This window comes from Perognathus longimembris, unplaced genomic scaffold (genome assembly GCF_023159225.1).
Source record: "Perognathus longimembris pacificus isolate PPM17 unplaced genomic scaffold, ASM2315922v1 HiC_scaffold_5797, whole genome shotgun sequence".
Taxonomy (NCBI): Eukaryota; Metazoa; Chordata; class Mammalia; order Rodentia; family Heteromyidae; genus Perognathus; species Perognathus longimembris.
The window spans coordinates 326,672-346,305 of NW_025961263.1; the positions used below are offsets into that span (position 1 = coordinate 326,672).

The 19,634-nt window shown below is 60.2% G+C and overlaps 2 protein-coding genes across 4 annotated transcripts in view; one reads left to right on the forward strand and one right to left on the reverse strand.

Moving 5' to 3' along the window:
* Window positions 1-12,177, reverse strand: part of Atp11a (ATPase phospholipid transporting 11A) — a 103,608-nt gene extending 91,431 nt beyond the window's left edge. For all 3 annotated transcript variants that reach the window (XM_048337648.1, XM_048337647.1, XM_048337649.1), the window contains exon 1: window positions 12,026-12,177. In XM_048337648.1, coding sequence (XP_048193605.1) covers window positions 12,026-12,064 — 39 coding nt within the window. In that variant the 5' untranslated portion in view covers window positions 12,065-12,177. The remainder of the gene's footprint in view (window positions 1-12,025) is intronic.
* Window positions 1-19,634, forward strand: part of LOC125345518 (guanine nucleotide exchange factor DBS-like) — a 928,411-nt gene that overhangs the window by 172,997 nt on the left and 735,780 nt on the right.

The window sequence follows — 19,634 nt, forward strand, 5'->3', positions numbered from 1 at the left end:
GAACATGACCTAAGAACACAATAAATGTAGTCTTCTATGTTTATTTTCTTTTCCATCACCTCGGTGAAATAGATTATACTTCTGGAACATGTAATCACAATCTACATGGCTGGGCATCAGGACAGTGTGCGGAGCCAGCAGCGGGCCGGGAGCACGGCCTTCCCTTCCCTTCTCTTCTGTGAGCACCAGGACGGCCCTCAGCGGGCCGGGAGCACGGCCTCCCCTTCCCTTCTCTTCTGTGAGCACCAGGACTGCCCTCAGCGGGCCGGGAGCACGGCTTCCCTTCTCTTCTTTTCTCTTCTGTGAGCACCAGGACTGCCCTCAGCGGGCTGGGAGCACGGCTTTCCTTCCCTTCCCTTCTCTTCTGTGAGCACCAGGACGGCCCTCAGCAGGCTGGGAGCACGGCCTTCCCTTCCCTTCTCTTCTGTGAGCACCAGGGCTGCCCTCAGCGGGCTGGGAGCACAGCCTTCCCTTCCCTTCTCTTCTGTGAGCACCAGGACGGCCCTCAGCGGGCTGGGAGCACGGCTTCCCTTCCCTTCCCTTCTCTTCTGTGAGCACCAGGACTGCCCTCAGCGGGCTGGGAGCACGGCTTCCCTTCCTTTCTCTTCTGTGAGCACCAGGACGGCCCTCAGCGGGCTGGGAGCACGGCCTTCCCTTCCCTTCTCTTCTGTGAGCACCAGGACGGCCCTCAGCGGGCTGGGAGCACGGCCTCCCCTTCCCTTCCCTTCTCTTCTGTGAGCACCAGGACTGCCCTCAGCGGGCTGGGAGCACGGCCTTCCCTTCTCTTCTCTTCTGTGAGCACCAGGACTGCCCTCAGCGGGCTGGGAGCACGGCCTCCCCTTCCCTTCCCTTCTCTTCTGTGAGCACCAGGACTGCCCTCAGCGGGCTGGGAGCACAGCCTTCCCTTCCCTTCTCTTCTGTGAGCACCAGGACTGCCCTCAGCGGGCTGGGAGCACGGCCTCCCCTTCCCTTCTCTTCTCTTCTGTGAGCACCAGGACCACACTCAGCGGGCTGGGAGCACAGCTTTCTCTTTCCTTCCCTTCTCTTCTGTGAGCACCAGGACTGCCCTCAGCGGGCTGGGAGCACGGCCTCCCCTTCCCTTCTCTTCTCTTCTGTGAGCACCAGGACGGCCCTCAGCGGGCTGGGAGCACGGCCTCCCCTTCCCTTCCCTTCTGTGAGCACCAGGACGGCCCTCAGCGGGCTGGGAGCACGGCCTCCCCTTCCCTTCTCTTCTGTGAGCACCAGGACTGCCCTCAGCGGGCCAGGAGCACGGCCTTCCCTTCCCTTCTCTTCCGTGAGCACCAGGACCGCACTTAGAGGGCCCTGATGACCCAGCCCACACCATGAGCTCCTCTCCAGCTGGGACAGGCTCAGACCCTCAGGCCTCCAACCTCCTGCCCCTTCCCCAGGTGTCCGGGGGCCCAAGCTGAGCTCCGCCAATCACACGGCAGGGACACAGAGCCCATCACACAGGGGCAGCAGATGAGGACAAGGTCACTGAGAGCCCACCATCTAGGGATGGCAGATGACTGCCGTCACGTGTCTGGAACTGACCTCTTCCTGCACTGTCCACACTGGCCACCTGTGAACAACCTCTCCGTGAACACTTAATACCCAGCGGCTCCCTCAGTCTGGAGCACTGTGCAAAGTGAGGTGCCAGCGCCACGCCTCCCAGAAGCGGGAAGGCGGCCTCCCACAGGCCTGAGGAAGGGCACCCATGGCTGCCTGCCAAGGGGCCTGCCGGCCTCCCGCCGTGCTGACCCGTGAGGCACCGCTTCCTCTGGAAGCCCTCTTCCGGAAGGCTCTAGTTGCTGTTCGTGTTGGTATGACGTCCCGGCACGGTCCGGAAAGCTCTGCCGGGCATCAAGAAGAGAGGAAAATCCCCGTTGGTTGTTTTCTGGGGAGGGGCCGTGCCCTGCCTCCCCCACATCGGCCCCATCCTCTTGGAAAAGGCCAGTTTTGCACTGACGTCCACCAGGGTGACAAGTGCACCAGCAGGCACGTTCCACCCATCCAGACTTCGCTAGTCACACCGAGTCTACGGACTGAACAGCCCCACCAGCAGTGCACACTGAGGCCCCTATCTGCAGACTGAGCAACACCATCAGCAAAGCCAAGTGCAGAGACCCACCTGTGGTAGGATTGCCATTTGTAGCTTGAGTGTGCAAGATCACGTGCCTCCCAGAGGCCCGTGCGGCCAACAGGTGGAACCTGGAAGTCCTGTCTCCCTCCAGAGCTGCAAAGGGAACTACAGACACCATTCAGCTGCCTGCCCTGGCACACCGAGGGGCATGTGGAAGGTTCTGTGAGTGGACCGCCTGAGGTCCAGCTGCCAAGCCCTCCCAAGCCTCCACATCTTGAACCTTAGCTCCAGAGTACTGTGGGGGGGCTGGTGCAGAGCACGGGTCAGTGCTGTGCTGAGCCCCGGTGCTGGTGCAGAGCAGGGGTCAGTGCTGTGCTGAGCCCGGGTGCTGGTGCAGAGCAGGGGTCAGTGCTGTGCTGAGCCCGGGTGCTGGTGCAGAGCACGTGTCAGTGCTGTGCTGAGCCCGGGTGCTGGTGGAGAGCACGGGTCAGTGCTGTGCTGACCCCGGGTGCTGGTGCAGAGCAGGGGTCAGTGCTGTGCTGAGCCCGGGTGCTGGTGCAGAGCACGTGTCAGTGCTGTGCTGAGCCCGGGTGCTGGTGGAGAGCACGGGTCAGTGCTGTGCGTCAGTGCTGTGCTGAGCCCGGGTGCTGGTGCAGAGCAGGGGTCAGTGCTGTGCTGACCCCGGGTGCTGGTGCAGAGCAGGGGTCAGTGCTGTGCTGAGCCCAGGTGCTGGTGCAGAGCACGGGTCAGTGCTGTGCTGAGCCCGGGTGCTGGTGCAGAGCAGGGGTCAGTGCTGTGCTGAGCCCGGGTGCTGGTGCAGAGCAGGGGTCAGTGCTGTGCTGAGCCCGGGTGCTGGTGCAGAGCAGGGGTCAGTGCTGTGCTGAGCCCGGGTGCTGGTGCAGAGCAGGGGTCAGTGCTGTGCTGAGCCCGGGTGCTGGTGCAGAGCAGGGGTCAGTGCTGTGCTGAGCCCGGGTGCTGGTGCAGAGCACGGGTCAGTGCTGTGCTGAGCCCGGGTGCTGGTGGAGAGCACGGGTCAGTGCTGTGCTGAGCCCGGGTGCTGGTGCAGAGCAGGGGTCAGTGCTGTGCTGAGCCCGGGTGCTGGTGCAGAGCACGTGTCAGTGCTGTGCTGAGCCCGGGTGCTGGTGGAGAGCACGGGTCAGTGCTGTGCGTCAGTGCTGTGCTGAGCCCGGGTGCTGGTGCAGAGCACGGGTCAGTGCTGTGCTGAGCCCGGGTGCTGGTGCAGAGCACGGGTCAGTGCTGTGCTGAGCCCGGGTGCTGGTGCAGAGCAGGGGTCAGTGCTGTGCTGAGCCCGGGTGCTGGTGCAGAGCACGGGTCAGTGCTGTGCTGAGCCCGGGTGCTGGTGGAGAGCACCTCGGCCCCGGGAGATGCTCACTGTTGGACTGTGCTGCCTCGCTGCAGACGTGACCAGCCTGGGTAGTCATCAGCACCGAGCCCTGGGGCCCTCCGCCGTTGTTCCCTGGGAGTGGCTCCTGTTTTCCGGGAGGCGAGACCCCGGAGTGCACAATGGCCCCACAGGAGGCAGCTCTTGCTCCCCGTGTGGAGGGTGACACAGGACTCCCTCCAGCCCTCTTGCTTCCTCCTCGCACAAACTGGGTCCTGGGAAACATCTGGCACCCTGGAACCAGAGCTGCTCTAGAGCGTAGCCCTTCACTGCTAGCCTTTGCTCTGAGACAAAAACCAAGTTGTTTTTTTCTCCCTCTCTCCTTTACCCAAGTCCACCAACAAATCAAATCAAATTAGCCATAGATAACCCTAAGTTCTTTATGCAAACTCAGCTTCGACATGCCCAGCACACAGGCAACCGAGGGCCATGCTCCAGGACGGTAAGGCACTCGCAAGACCTGACCGGGCAGAGCTCAGTCAAGCCCTGGGGCCCACGCCAGCCCCAGTCCCCTTGGGAAAGCCACAGCTGGCGGAGTCCCCTCGGCGTCTACGGCAACTGTGGGCCGGCTCTACATCACTTCCAGAAGTGCAAGAGGACGGGCACCGCTGCTTCAGGAGCTAGCTCTGGGCGCCGGGAGGCCACACACACACCCCCCCCCGTGCTCTCCTGTCTACCCCCAGGACCCCGACAGCTTGGTGCTGTGCGGCTCTCCGGGGCAAACGTGAGCGCCCCTACTTCCCACGGTACAACCAAGGGTCTCCCTAAAGCAAGTGCTAACAAGAAGAGGGCCCTAACGGCTGAAGCACGTTTTCCTCCCAAAAGCAACAGCGGCTGACGACATCCAAAAGTCACATCCACTTAGAACAAAACATTCTGTACCACCTCTGGAGAAGAAACAGTAACAAACCATTCTCACAGAACCTACATTTTTTTTTAGGAAAGCACTCAAATATAAGTAAACGTGATGGATCTGCTTATTAATGATTTTCTAGATAATAAAAGCACCGATGTTATAAGTTAAAGAGAAAACTTGTTAGCAGAAGAGGGCTTTCTGGAAGGGTGTTCCCACACGGCGCGGCTGCTCCGCTCCTGCAGCTGCACTTGGGGGCGGGGGGGGGGGGCCCACGGTGACCTCGGCTTGTCCTCTTGGGGGGAGGGGCACCCAGGTCAGAGATGTAATTTTCGCACAATAAGAAGCTGTCCAGGGTCAATCCCTTGTTTGTTCATTCAATAAGTCAACGCATCCCTACAATGTTAACAATCATTGTTTTAAGTAAAATAAGTCAGCCACAGAAGGAACAGCACTAGAGGTACCCGCGGAAATACTGCTCTCAGAGGGTAAGGGCAACAGCACTTACTTCACAGAGGCTGTGAAGTGTGGGGGGGGGGGGGAGAGAGGAAAGGAAGGAGGTGGGAGGGAGGGGGAGGGAGGGAAGAATGGTTGTCAGCAGGTGCAGTACTGTGGTTAGATATGAGGACTAACTCCCGAGGTCTACAGCACAGGAGGCTGACAGAGGTTGGCAATTCATAGACTTCAAAATAGCAGAAAAGACTCAGAATGTTCCCAACACCCAAACTCAACGTCAGGCGAGAGGCACACGAGCCATCCTCACCTCAGCCCTGCACGTGGGCACGTGCGCACAGCACTGCACCCAAAACACAGCCAGGCACCCGCGGTGGAACTACAGGGCCAAGAAACTAACCCAATTTCCTATTGCGTTCCTCGGTTGTAACACTTTCTTGGCTATGTGCTTAAATTTAAAACCTATCCAGGCGTAATGCAGATTCCATAGTTTAAGCCATAAAACTTAAGAGGAAGCCAACAGGAGCCCAGTGAAGTAAAGCCCACCCAGGGGCCATTCTGTGTCCACCCCCCCACCATCCCGTGTCCATCCAGAGGGCTGGCTAGCCACACGGCTGTCCATGTATCTTCAGCCTTCCTCTGCCCAGAGGCCCCGCTTGCCCCCTCACCGCTCCTTCGTACACACATGCTCACCCCGTGTCTCCCCACTAACAACTGCGTGGGCCACGGCCAGTACTCAGTTAATGTCAAGCACCTGGCAAGTACTAAGCAATGTCTTTATAAGAACCTCAATGGGGTTGCTTCTGACTATCTTCTCCGGTACCACTGGACTTCCACGTTGTATCTGAGCAATGCTGAGATGAGCCGGGTAACCTCAGGGAGACAGAAACTCTCCGGCCTCTGTGACAATTGTGCCAGCTCTCCCTACATGTGACTTGCGTTTTGCATTCAAGTTGATTGTGACGGGGGAAGAAACGTGCTACTGAAAATTTCATGGCTACCTGGTAGTGTCATGTCTTAACATTCCTCCGAATCAAAGCAACTGTAAGCTTAGGGGATTCCACTTGTTGGGACCGGCCTAGATTGCATTTACCCTCAAATCATCCAGCTCAGGACCTCATCATCAGCACCTCCGAGGCGACTGACGGGGTGGGATGGGAGAGCAATATCAGACCTTGAAGAGCAACACAAGCCCTAGAGGACACACTGTGGCAGAACTTCACTGTCCCTAATCCTCCACTGAAAATAGGTCTGAGGAAATCCTCTTTTCTCTGAGGCAGGAGATTACTGAACTGTTTAACAATGCCTCCTCCCCAGGCAGGAAGAAGGTCCAGAGAGAAGAAAGGGCACAGATAAACGGTGCCATACTTGGCACAGGGACAGAGAATGGGCATATGGGCAACCCCACCCAGACCCCCACGCCTCTTTGGAACCCACGGTCTTCATCAAGCAGCTCTAGGCCTGTGTCTGTGCCCGGCACCAGACAGCAGGAGGAGGAGTCTCAAGGCCTGAGGCTTCAACGCAAAACACAATGGGCGGGGCTGGGAAGGTGGCCCAGTGGTAGAGCCCTTGCCTCCCATACATGAAGCCCTGGGTTCGATTCCTCAGCACCACATATATAGAAAAAGACAGAAGTGGCGCTGTGGCTCAAGTGGCAGAGTGCTAGCCTTGAGCAAAAAAAGAAGCCAGGGACAGTGCTCAGGCCCCGAGTTCAAGCCCCAGGACTGGACAAAAAAAAACATGATGGGCAGGGGCGTTTTGGGTAGCATGGGCCCGCTCAGCTAGCATCTTGTCAAACGAGAAAAATCTCCCAAATTCTTCCAACTACCACCACAGACCATGTATCGTCTGTGACATAACTTCAGCAAAGAACAAGTAAGACTTTGGTAACTTACACACACACACACAGAGTTAAGCCAGGAGCTGGTTTAAGGGAGCCGGAAGGGTACTCTCCCGGTGCACGGGTACCATCACTAATCGTACCCCCAAGGATTCCACCACTCAGGACAACTGCACAAACAGCGGAGCGTCCAAGTATTCCCCGTGCACCTCAGGGCCAACTCCAACCACCGCTCCCCAATGCTGCCTGGGCAAGACGTCGCGAGTAGGTCCTGGAAAACAATTCCGTTTCCCTTCACGGGCCAGCAGCCTCCCACTCCGTGAGGCAGCGGCCCTGCCCAATCCACTTGTGTGACATAAGCCCGAACATCTGTCCGGTCACTAAGCCAGATGCTGCGCAGAAGGGCTCCCTTCTGTGTGGAGGGCAGGGTGCGCCAACACCCAGGCGCACCCTCCTTCCAGCTCTGATCAAACAATCTGCTTCACGGGTAGCAAACCACTAAGACCTTCTCCTAACCTCCAACCAGAAAGAAAAGAGAAGAAAAAGATTATTTTCCTTCCCTTTTCAAGAAAAAAAAAAAAACAACCTACCTGTCACATGAGAGTCAGGAGAAATCGACAAACCTTTTGCTGAGTTATTTTTATAGCACTTTACAACGTACAGGTTGTATCCATGTACATTAGTTCATTTGATCCTCTCCTCTTAGTGGAGCAAGGATGGCAAAGGCCATCGCTCTCATTTTTCAGCGGCCTCTGGGGAAACAAAGCACTCAGTGTGGCACAATCCTGCAAGCTGCCTAACCACCAAGACACCACCGTGGGTGCCCCCCAGCACGCTCTCTACATACCCAACGACCAAGACAGGCTGTCCAGCCTCTGACGGCCACGGCGGGTGCCACCCGTAGCCTGTCTGGACACCCAAGTCCACAGCAGGTGCCACCTGGCAGGCTACCAGGCCACCCAAAGACCACGGCAGGTGCCGGTCGCACTTAGGGCGGCGTGGGCCCCGCGGTGACACCAGCCTCCAGACGTGGAGGACACACCTTGGCAGAGTAAAGCGAGTCAGGACCGCAGCCTTCTTGCCGGCGGCGCTCTCCCTCTGTGAACACTTTCTGTCCTCAAAACACTAGCTGTATTTGCCAGTCTCTCCGTGGTCCACCGGCCCCTCATGCGGCCACGGGTGCGACCAGCGCCTCTGCAGCCAAGCCACGAAGCTGCGTGACACCCGGCAATGCGGCCATAGCTGCCGCCCAGCCCCCGTGGTCCTGGTGGAAAGCTTTCAGTGCGACCTGATCCTGACAGCCACAAAAGTGAAAGACAGACACACGGGCGGGGGGCGGGGGGCGGGGAGGGACGCTTTGCAAGAATAAATCAGGAGAGGTGGAAAACGTGGTTGCTAAGCACACATGAACAAGAATTTGAAAATACACGGCTAAGTCACCTCCGTCCTCGAAAATGACCACCTCCACCGTGCTATGAGTGATGGACACGGAGAACAAAGGCGACTACGAGTGATTCAAACTGCGTCACTAACAAACCCAGGATGTACAGGGGGAGAATGGCACACAGCCCACACTCCTAAACTCAGCTCCCCACACCACTCGGGTCGAGACACGTAAGGACTGGGCTAGAGACAGGCATGAGCTCTAACCGGCTGCCATGGTCATGTACCGGGTCCAGCCTGAGCCCGGGCCACCGAGAAGGGGACAGAACAGGCCCGGAGTCCTCCCCACGGACTCCTCCTTCTCAGGATGTGTATGAGCAGAAGAACCTCCCCCTGCTCCTCACATCCTGTGAGACACAGACAGACACACGGCAAGAGGCAGGTAAGGCACAATTAAGAGCTTCAAAACCAAAGTGAGGAACAGTTTGCTTACACTCCGCAGGGTCACCCCAACCAGAACAGGCTGTATGCTCATCAGCAGGACAGGGGCAGCCACACAGCTAGGACAGACAGACAGCACTGGACCCTCCAGGGACAAGAGATGGCCAGTACTGCCTGACCCTGACCTTGAAAGAGTTGGGAAACGTACTGGTTTTAAAGCTACTGAGTAGTGCCTCCTTCGTGGCCACTTTACGTGGAGGACGGTAAGCAGCCAATAGGCCGCCCAGCCAGCCCGATCTCAGACAGTGGCCAGGAGAGATGAGTGCAGGTCCATCAGACTCTGGTGCAGAACCTCCTCACGATGGTACGGTGCTGCTTCTCGGATGGCCACATCCAAGGGCCTGGTTAAACCTCGCTGACGCCTGTGCCGTGAACACGGCCTTCTCTTGATGAGGAGGGGAGGTAAATTGCAGTTAAACCTGGTTAGAAGAGCATGTGTAAGTGTGAGACCAGGGACTCTCTCATTAACCCTGTTTCTGTCGGATCACATGGCCCCCAAACACCGAAGGACAATTTGTGTTTTGGGTTTCAGGGCCCAGTATGCCTGCAAACAGAGGGCGTGCTGAGTAGCGGGCATGTGTGTTTCCTGGGCAAATCCAATGCCACTGTCAGTCATCATAAACTCAGGACGTGCCCTCAACTCTAGAAATGTAATTGACTGCAATAACATAACCATTTCCCCTCAGGTTATTAAATTCAGTCTCTGGCATTAAATGAAAGCATCTGAGGATCACTTATTCCTAATGAGCAGACATTCAATGGGGTTCCTCAGAACAATGGGAGGATTTAGCCTACAGGTTAAATTACACAGCTGAACTTAAGCACAAAAACATCCATTTGGCACACGAGAGTCCCTGACGGCAGGTAGGCACTGGGCAAACTCATCAGACTGCTGCCTTGTTAAACGTTTGTTACTTATAAACTTTACAAGTCCATCCTGCAGACTACCGCCACCCTGCAAGAAATCATGGGTAGCCTGGGACTGTGTGCCTGAGGATTCACTTATCTCAAATACTTGAAGGTGTGGTGGTTAAAGTGGGGTGCAGACTCCTGGGGATAAGCAACAGGAAGACTCTGATTTGCCACTCATGCTGGATTAGAAAAAGCAATCCCAGCACTGTGCAGGCCTGGCATAACTGCACCAGATGAATAAATCTATGAGACAGGCTCACAGTTTGACACCACCAGTGTCCATGCTACAAACCATTTGGGGACAATAAATAAATGCATAAAGAAAAGCAGGTACAACTGCATGCTGGCACAGGCTAAGGCTCTGGGACAGCATCCTCAGGGACCAAAACCATTTGTTTTGCTATTATAACAACACTCAAATGGAACACACAATTGTTCCTAAAATAAATAATCGACTGTCAGCAAGGAAGGCCTTCAGACTTTCTGAAGTTTGCTGTCTTACGAGTTTCCAAGGGTAGAAGCATCATCCAGTCAAAACGCTGACAAACAACAAACAAGGAACTCCATCCAAGCTGAATCACAAAACAAGCCACACAATGACCTCAAGCTCTTGACATACAGAAATGTGGAGAAGAGTCAGATGCCCTCCACGTGACGTGAAGGGAGGAGAGGGCAGTCACTCAATGAGCGCCGGGCTGATAACACTCATCCCTAAATAAACTTTAGGGTCAAAGGCTACTGCAGTGTCTGCTTGGCTGATCTTTACCACAGTCTTTCTGGAGAGCATCTGAACCTTGCCTGAGCCTCCCACACTGCTCAATGGAGAACTCGTTCATCCTCATCCACAGATCAGGGCCTCCCTACAAAACAGGCCTGTTGGCTTTCTCCCTGCCTGAAACTACAGCCAGCGGGGACAAACTGGCCGAGCCAGGTCCCTCCTTAGTTCGTCCGGTGTGCTACCTCAATCCCCGGGACAGCCCCGTGACATGAGTCCCCGTGATCGATCCCCAGGCCAGAGCACTGAGGCAGGACAAGGTTAGCCACCGGTCCAGGATACGGGGCGGCCCTGGGAGACTGGAACCAGGCAGCCTACTGACGCATCTGCCAGTAACCCTCAAAGCACCTGCCGCGGGGACTTCACGAGCCGCCTCACGCAGGGAAACCGGCTCACCACCCGGGCCTTCTCCAAAGTTGTGTATTTTTAAAGTTACCACAGCAGGTCAAAGTGCTCCGTGCACTGAACAACTTCATGGCAGGCAGGTGAGCACCGTGGGCCTGGCGGTCCCACCCACAGCCATGTGCACCCAGACACCTGCGGGCCGCGGGCCTGACGGGAAGGGAAAAGAAGGCCCGCAACTGGCCGGTCTGTCCCGGAACAAAACACCCACGGGGAAGTTTCCCAATGGCGGCTGCACCTCTGGCCACGCTGGAGACTCTCCGGGAGCTGGGGAGGGGGGGGGACCCCATCCGTGTGAACGGGGAAACAGGAGGGGAAGCAGGGCCTCACTCTTGTTAATAACCAAGTTAGGCAGGGAAACCGCAAGGAGAGGATCCCTCACCCCCGAGGTCTCCTCACCGCCCCGGGAAGGGAACAGAACCAGACGACAAGCCGCCCGGACCCGGGCTGCGGGTGGGGAGAGGGGGGCTGGCTCCGGCGGCCCGGACGGGGGGGGACCCGGGCTGCGGGTGGGGAGAGGGGGGCTGGCTCCGGCGGCCCGGACGGGGGGGGACCCGGGCTGCGGGTGGGGAGAGGGGGGCTGGCTCCGGCGGCCCGGACGGGGGGGGGGGGGGACCCGGGCTGCGGGTGGGGAGAGGGGGGCTGGCTCCGGCGGCCCGGACGGGGGGGACCCGGGCTGCGGGTGGGGAGAGGGGGGCTGGCTCCGGCGGCCCGGACGGGGGGGGACCCGGGCTGCGGGTGGGGAGAGGGGGGCTGGCTCCGGCGGCCCGGACGGGGGTTCAGAGTCACGGTGAGAGGAGCGGAGGCAGCCCGCACTCGAGGAACACCATGGCGCGACGCCCCGGCGGGAGGAGGGCGAGCGTGCACACTGCACCTGCGTCCACGCGCACCCTGGACGGCGGGGCGGGGAGCGTCCGCCCGGCGGCGCCGGGGCCCGGGGACGGGGCGCCCGCCCCTCCACCGCGCACACTCCGGGCGGGCGCACACCGGGGAGGGCCCCCGTCACGTCGGGGCGCGCTGCACCCGGGCTGTCTCCCCACGTTCCCCGGGAAAGGCAGGGGGGGGAACGCGGTCCCGGGCCACCGGGGCGGCCGCGCCTCCGACCCGCGGACGCCGAGGTGGCCGGGCCCGCCCTCCCGGGCCCGCGGGTCCCCATCTCCGGAGCCCGCCCGCCCGCCCAGGACCAACTTCCCGCGATCGGCCCCGCGGCCCCGGGCGCTCCGGGCGGGCGGGCGGACGGGCGGCGGGGAAGGAAAAGTTTCCCGGCCGGCCGGGGCCGCTCCGCGCCGCGCCGCCGGGCTCCGTGCCTCCTCCCCGCCCGCCCGTCGGAAGCGCGGGGCGCCCGCCCGGCCCCCCGGCCCCCCGGCCCGCCCGGCCCCCCGGCCCCCCGGCCCCCCGGCCCCCCGGCCCCCCGCACTCACGTATCTGCGCACGAGCGTCCGCACGAGGCTGCAGTCCATGGCTGGTCCGGCCGCTCAGCCCCGCGCGCCCATGGATGGGGCCCGCGCGCGCGGCCGCCCCCCGCCGGTCACGGCCTGGGCGGTGCGGGGGGCGGCGGCCGGGGGCCCCCCGCGCGCATGCCCGCCCGCCCGCCGGCGAGAAGACGCGGCCGGCCCGCGTGCGTGCGTGCGTGCGGGCGGCGCCGCTCCCGTCGGACCCGCGCGGCCTGCGCTCGGCTGCCCGGCCGCCGCCGCCGCCCGCCCGCCCGCCCGGCCGCCCGCCCCGCCGCCGCCGCCGCCGCCGCCTCCTCCGCGGCCGCCGCGCCTCTGAAGCCGGCCCGGCCCGCTCCGCCCGCCCGGCGCGTCACGGGCGCGAGTGAGCATGCGCCCCGGCGCCCGGCCCGCGCCCCCGCCCCCCGCCCGGCGCGCGCCCCCGCCCGCGCACGCGCCCGGCCCCGCTCCCCCGGCGTGCCCGCGCGCCCGCGCCCCGGGCCCCGAGCGGGGGCGCGCGCGGGGCCGACCGCGGGCGCCGCCCTGTTGCTTCCGCCTCGCGGGGCGGGGCGGGGGGGCGGGGCCGCGCGGGGCGGGGCGGGGGGCGGGGCCGCGCGGGGCGGGGCGGGGCCGCGCGGGGCGGGGCGGGGGGCGGGGCCGCGCGGGGAGGCCGCGCCCCTCGGGACCCGACCCTCCGCCGCGTGGGCCCGGGGCCTCGGGGCGGGCGCGGGCCGGCTCCCCGCACCTCCGCCCCGCCGGCCACCGGTGGCGCGGGCTCCTCAGGTGGCTGCCCGGCCCGGCCTCCCCTCCCGCGGCGGCGAGGGGCGGGGCGAGGCCCGGGAGGAGGCGGGCTGGGGGGGGAAGAGGGCGGGCCGGGGTGGAGGTGCGGAGGGAGGGAGGGGGAGGGGGGAGGGAGGTGGAAGTGGGGAGGGAGGTAGAAGGGGGAAGGTGGAGGCGGAAGGCAGGCTGGGGGAGGGAGGTGGAAGGGGAGAGGGGAGGGGCGGGGGAGGGGGAGGGAGGGGGAGGGGCGGGGGAGGGGGAGGGAGGTGGAAGGGGCGCCTCCCCCCCACATCCGCCATGGAGCCCCCTGCCCCAGGCCCCAGAGCCCCGGGGTTGAGTGTGGTCTCGGTCAAGGGCTGGCCTCCATGCACCCCTGCCTGCCACCCATTCCTCATCCTGCCCCAACGCCGAGGCCCAGCCCAGGCCTGAGGGGCAGGGGGCTCTAAGCTGTGCCTGGTTGTCCTGGGCCAGTGCTTCGTGCCCCCCCCCAGAACAGGGCAGGACAGGGCCCAGTGCTTCGTTCCTCCCCCCCACAAGACAGGACAGGACAGGGCCCCGTGCTTCGTGCCCCCCCCCCCAGGACAGGACAGGACAGGGCCCAGTGCTTCGTGCCCCCCCCCCAGGACAGGACAGGACAGGGCCCAGTGCTTTGTGCCCCCCCCCCCACAGGACAGGACAGGACAGGACAGGGCCCAGTGCTTCGTGCCCCCCCCCAGGACAGGACAGACAGGGCCCAGTGCTTCATGTCCCCCCCAGGACAGGACAGGGCCCAGTGCTTCATGCCCCCCCCAGGACAGGACAGGACAGGGCCCAGTGCTTCGTGCCCCCCCCCCCCCAGGACAGAACAGGACAGGACCAGACGGCGCCATGCACCGCAGTGAGCGGCCCCTGAAAGGGGGCTTTCTGCTTTCCCCACGGCCAGGCTCGCCCTCAGCACACTGCACGCAGCCCTGGCTTCACCCTGTGCTCTGCTCCCCGGCCCCCGCCACTGCCCACCGACAGTGCCACCCTGGCAGAGCCGGGGGGGGGGGCGGGGAGCCGTGGAAATGCGAGGTTCGGACCGTGAGTGAGGTGTGCACCGCGCGTGGCCTGACGGTGCAGAGACGCTTCTGGAACAGGCACTAGCAAAAAACGTGATTCAACGCTCAAGGGTGTTCGTTCCCCGGCAGGAAGAGCCCCTCCCTCTTGTCTCTCCCCTAGCACCCTAGAAGTCTTGGCCCAGCACCTGTCACCCCAGGCCAGTGGGATTTCCCCGTCCTCTGAGGTCACCGGCCGTCCCACACCCCCTCCCCCTCCCCCTCCCCCATGTTATCTCCCCCCCACCCACCTCTCTTGCCCTACAGACCCTACATCCTGTGCGGACGGCGGCTTGGTCTCTCAGTAAACCCTCTTCTGCATGGGAGTTTCCTCTCTGCAACCCTTACTAGCGCATCCTTTTGTGCCAACTCCCTGACTTTCCATGTTTCACCCAAATCCCCCTCCTCCCCTTCTGTCCTTGCTCCGTGACTGTCACCGGCAGACAGGCCAGGGGGTGAGGCTGGAGTCTTTCTCCCCGGGCCTTCCCAGCCTTCCCCTGCCCCCTCGCCACGGACGCGGGCCTGCTCTGGGAATGGCAGGGGGTGGGGGGCAGGCAGCCTCCCACGGTGATAGCACTGCGTGCTGCTCCTAGACCTGTAGCCACTCGGCAGCCTTGGTTTCCCAGCACCCCCTTAAGAGGCGTCCTAAAGGCTGCTTTTGCTGGGCCTGTGACTTAGCTAAAAGCTGGGCGTCCAGCACCCCGGTCCTCCTGGCGGGTCCTGTGACCCGAGTCATTCTCCTGCTGTCATTTTACAGTCACCTCCGCCCCTCCACGAAGAACTGGATTCACCCAGGAGCTTCTTCAGACAACACACGGGCTGGAGGCCAGGCCTTCTTATCTTGAGAACAGCCAAAGGCCTACAAACACCCCTGCGGCTGCCACACCTGTTTTAACTGTGCAGCCCTTTATTTATAAGTGGCCCCACCTAAGTGGGGGATTCTCTGGGCCCTAAAAGATCCGTTTCAGCACCACCCTCCAGAAAGTGTTTCTTACCGGGGCGTAGAGTTTCATAAGGTCCCATCTTGCACACTAACATCGAGAGGGACAGGAGAGAGTGGGCTTGTTTGAGGCCACTGGGCAAAGGCTGCCTGTCTTCCAGGAATGTCCGCTTCACTCAGAGGTATTGATCCCATTTCTAGTTGTGGTCGTCACTGCTGGTCACCCCCAACGACAGAACCCCCCCCCCCCCCGTGTCCACTGTGTGCCTAGGGGAAAGCCCGCTTCACGTGGCGTGGGCAGCGCCCTGCGTTCCAGTGCTGATGTGAAGCCGCTCTGTGCCGAGGAGCCCCGGCAGGAAGCTTGCTGGGGGACGCGTGGGGAGACCCTCCTCTCCTCCTCTGGCCCAGCTGGAGCTGTCTGTGGTCTGGAGGTGACCCGGGGGGGAGGCGGCCTGAGGAACTTCCCCAGGCCGGAATGGCTGAGTGGACAAACGGGACGTCCTTGGTGACACCCTGGGGCGATGAACTCGTCCTGCTGCTCTCCTAACCTGAAATTAATAAAATACAGGTTAACCGGGGAGCGCGGATGTCCCATTATCGATGGATGTCAGCCTCTGAACGTCACACTGAGGAAGGCAAGTCGGAACGCGCTCAGAGCAGGAGAAAATCTCCACCTCATCTTGCACACCAGCTAGTCGTGGCTGCATTGCAAAAGCAGCACCGCTGGAAGCTGACACAGCCAAGGATCACCCGGGACCCGGGGTACATCCGCACCCGAGGCACGCCCGCGCCGGCCCGCTACCCGGGGGTTCCCGCGTGGCTGGCTCGGCTGGGCCAGCAGATGCCTCCGACTTACAGCACCTGGTGTGTGAGCAGGTGGGTGGAGAGCGGGGCTCCCGGTCTGTGTGCGACCGAGCGTGTGAGCTCAGTGGTCTCTGCACGTGTGTGTGTGTGTGTGTGAGAGAGAGAGAGAGAGAGAGAGCCTGTGTCAGCAGGAGCCCTGGGCCGTCTAGCCTGAGCTTCGTGGCAAATGGGTCCCAGGCGGGGCAGAACAGACCTTGGACCGTCTCTAAGGCGCAAGTTCCCAGCCCCAGAACATTACTCTGCCGCGCTTGGTGAAAGTGACTTGTAAGGCCAGGCCGCCTTGGAGAACCAACGTTGGCTTTGTGCAGACCTGGACGCGAGAACTTGTGAGGGCCGCTCTGGAATAATCTACCACCGACGGGCCTACACCTACGGGGCATGTGTCGGCACTCACCGGTGAGCTCAGCGTGAAGTGACCGCCAGCCACCTCCAGCGGCACGCTTCCCCCTTCGCCGGGCCGCGGTCTCAGGCCTGGTGAGGCTGGTTCCTGACCTCACGATGCCCGGAGGGGATTAAATGATCCGGATTTGGACACAGCCCACAGGGAGTGAGGTGGTTCCGGGTGCAGAGGACGTGGCGAAGCTTGGGGAGACTGTGGGTCCACAGGTCGGGGCTCCGCACGCCCCCACTCCCGCTCCACACCTGTGCCCAGGCTGACGTGGACGCCTGTCCCCCCCCCCCCCAGGGCTGGAGGGAACCTGGATGGAAATAAACCACACTAGACCAGACCGTGACTCACCAGGGGCAGCGGGGCAGGATGGAGTTTTCCTATAAGAACAATTCAAAACAACTATTGTCATTGAGACTTCAAACGGCTCGCCTGGAGCTAAACCAACTCCAGGAAACAAAGGGAGCATAATTATTCACTGGTGTGTAAGCGCCGCCTCCCTCCCGTGGCAGCAGAACGGAGAGCTTAGCCACCTGGGGGACAGGCTCACAGCCCGAGCCAGCGGGACTCTGGGATCGGGGTCGGCCTGGCTAGGACTTGGATGGGAGAATTATTGAGGCAGCCACCTCCCCCCTCTGGGCGGTTCTAGAATTCTTCAGTGGGCCACGCTTGCTCTGCCTCCCCACCCTCCCTCCGCTCCCTGACCCTGTCCCTCTGGAACAGTCTTCATCCTTTTGCCCTTAGCCACCCTCCCTTAACACTGTTAATAATGGCGTCATCGGATAAACCTCCAAAGCAGAATGTAAAACTCCAAAGCAGAATGTCTGAGCCCGGGTGCAAGGCAACATGACTCAGGGAACTCTTTCTAAAATCTACTCTTCCCCAGGACCCTTCTTCCCTCGTGGACATTTTGGAGGACTGTAGTACTGAAACTCTGCGCTCTACAGCGAGAAAGGTTTCCTAAGCCCTCAACCGCCATTCCAGCCACTGAACGTGGGCGTGCCAGAATAGAGGAGTGCGTGGAGAAGCTCGCCCATCCGGGGTGCAGTGCTGTGTCCAGGGAGCCACTGTGGAGCTCGGTCCCCGGCTGAAAGGTCCTGCTGTTGTGGAGCTCGGTCCCCGGCTGAAAGGTCCTGCTGTTCCCGTAGCTGCCACGCTCGGGCCCCCCCCCCCCCCCACCGCCGCATTGCGATGGAATGTGCCAGCCCGGGAGGCATTTGTGCAGCAGGACCATGGAGTTACGGATGTGTTCATTTGCTTATTTTGAGGCAGAATATCACTGTGCAGCCCACTGAGGGAAGGAAAGGGGAACTCTCGGGTAGAAGGAGATCAGACGTAGCACACAAGCCTGGTGCAGAGACTCACGCCTGTAAGCCTAGCTACTGGGCGGCTGAGACCTGAGGATGGCAGTGTGAAGCCGTCTGGGGCAGGAAAATGTGAGTGTGAGACTCTTACCTCCAATTAGCCATCAAGAAGGTAAAAGTGGAGCCTGTGGGTCAAGTGGTAGAGCACCGGGCTTAGGAGGAAAACAGAAAAAAGCTGAGACAGCGCCCAGGATCCGAGTTCAACCTCCAATAACGGAAACAAAACAAAGCAGCCAAGAGTGGCGGGCCTCACGTGTGGCAGGTAGCACGAGTCTCATTACGGCACTTCTCACTTCTTGTTCCCACAGTGCCCTGGGCTCCCGATCCAATGTGGCTTCTTCCCACAATGCCCTGGTGTCTGCTCAACCAACGAAAAGACCCAGAGAGTCTTACACGAGCTGTCAAGCCATCAATCAGCACAGATATGGGAGGAGCCCAGTACATAAAACCCTCCCTCCCAGATGGGACTCCAAGGGCATCCTCCAAGAGTGCAGTCCCCCCGCTTGGCTGTTGGTGCTTTCCTTTCACTCTGAATGAATTTGCTGTCCACATTAAACACATCCCTTCCTTTTAATTCCTTCACGGGCCGTGAAAACGAATCTGCCCTGGGTGGCCCGGTTCACCACGCTGGCCTCTAACTCAAGATCTTCCGGCTCTGCTGCCTCCTCAGGTGTGCGCCACCGACTTGGCTTGCTTTAAAAGAAGTAAAACTTTATTTTACTCTCAAAAGCTTGACGGTCAAAAAGTGAATGATACCAATGGTGTTGGAGAATTTGCCCCATGACATCCCTCAGGGATCCAAGTTTCTTTCATCTCAGAATCTGTAATACCTAGAACGTTGTCTTCACCGGCATGGCCCAATATGGTGTACCAGCGCATCCACATTTCGGGCAGTGGGGCAGAAAACCGAGGCGTGACAGGCATGACCTCCAACAAGACACATCCCAGAGGAGAACACTTCCCATCCTGTCATGTACAGTTGACCGCCTCAGGTCTAGTGCATGGCCATGCTCTGAAAGGAAGCTGAGTAATACAGCTACCAGGCTGAACCTCCGTCTAGACGTCGGCCAGTTAAAAGTTCCCTCAGCATAGATAGAGAAGGCGAGAAAAAGACCTTGGATAACAAGCCACCATCCCCACGCCAATAAGCAGCAGATTGGAATTTTAGCAAGTGAGATCACATGACAGTATGATACAATTTTCTCGGAGGTCTCAGAAGCTAAGCAGGATTGGGCCTGGTTGGTACTCGGATAGGAGAATTTTCTCCGAGAGCTTCTGGGCATAGGTTAATTTGGGATGGGGGAAATGACTTCGTTGTCTTGAAAAGGGACTGTGTTTTATCTCTCATGACGTTGGTTGAGAAAAGGGGCAGCTCATGTTTAGTCTCGGCTTAATGTCTCCACTCAAAAGGGTGAAAGACCAGTCAAAATGAAAGTTTAAAGGTCTTTCTCAGGACAGATTGCTACAGCCCAGGTTGTATGCTTGGCAGAATGTAGTATATCTATCTTTTGGGTTTCTGCAGAAAAGGCAAAGGCCTATAAAGAAGTCAAAGAGGCCTTGGGGGCCACAGAAGGTAGAGAAGATATCAAGGGAAATAGACAGGTGACACACTCAAGGGCAAGCCAGGAACAAGTTCAAAGCCGAGGAAACAGCATGGATAGATGGCGGGCACTTGTGTGTCTGAGATATCTTCTTGGCTTGCTTTTAAATATGTACTTTGATCTGGTCATTACCCAAGCATTAAAAAAGGAGTATTATGTTTCATTCTTATTATGCTTACTCCAAAATACATGAACTCGACGATGGTAACCTCAGACATGAGAGTTTAGAGAGGTTTAATCTTCCAGACAGTGAGGCTTGGGTTCTGCGTGGCCGCCAGGCCTGAGTCTCCTGGTCAAGCCGTGATTCCCTTTAGCTCCCCTCATGAGAGACTAGCCTTCCTTCCTTCCCACCATCCAGATCATCTCCTCTGCATTCGGAGCCTTCTCCTGAAAGTCTTCCTCCAGGTGTGCAGACTCCCGGGACTGAGTTTCAGGTCCTGTTACCTGCCAGGACCCATTCCGGAGCCAAGCCCGAGGCTCCATTTCACACCTGACAATGGGAAATCAGCGGCCTGCCCCTGAACCGGCCTAAGCAGGCTTAAATGGCTTTTCTCAGTGACCTATTTTCTCTTATTTTTCAGGAAGAC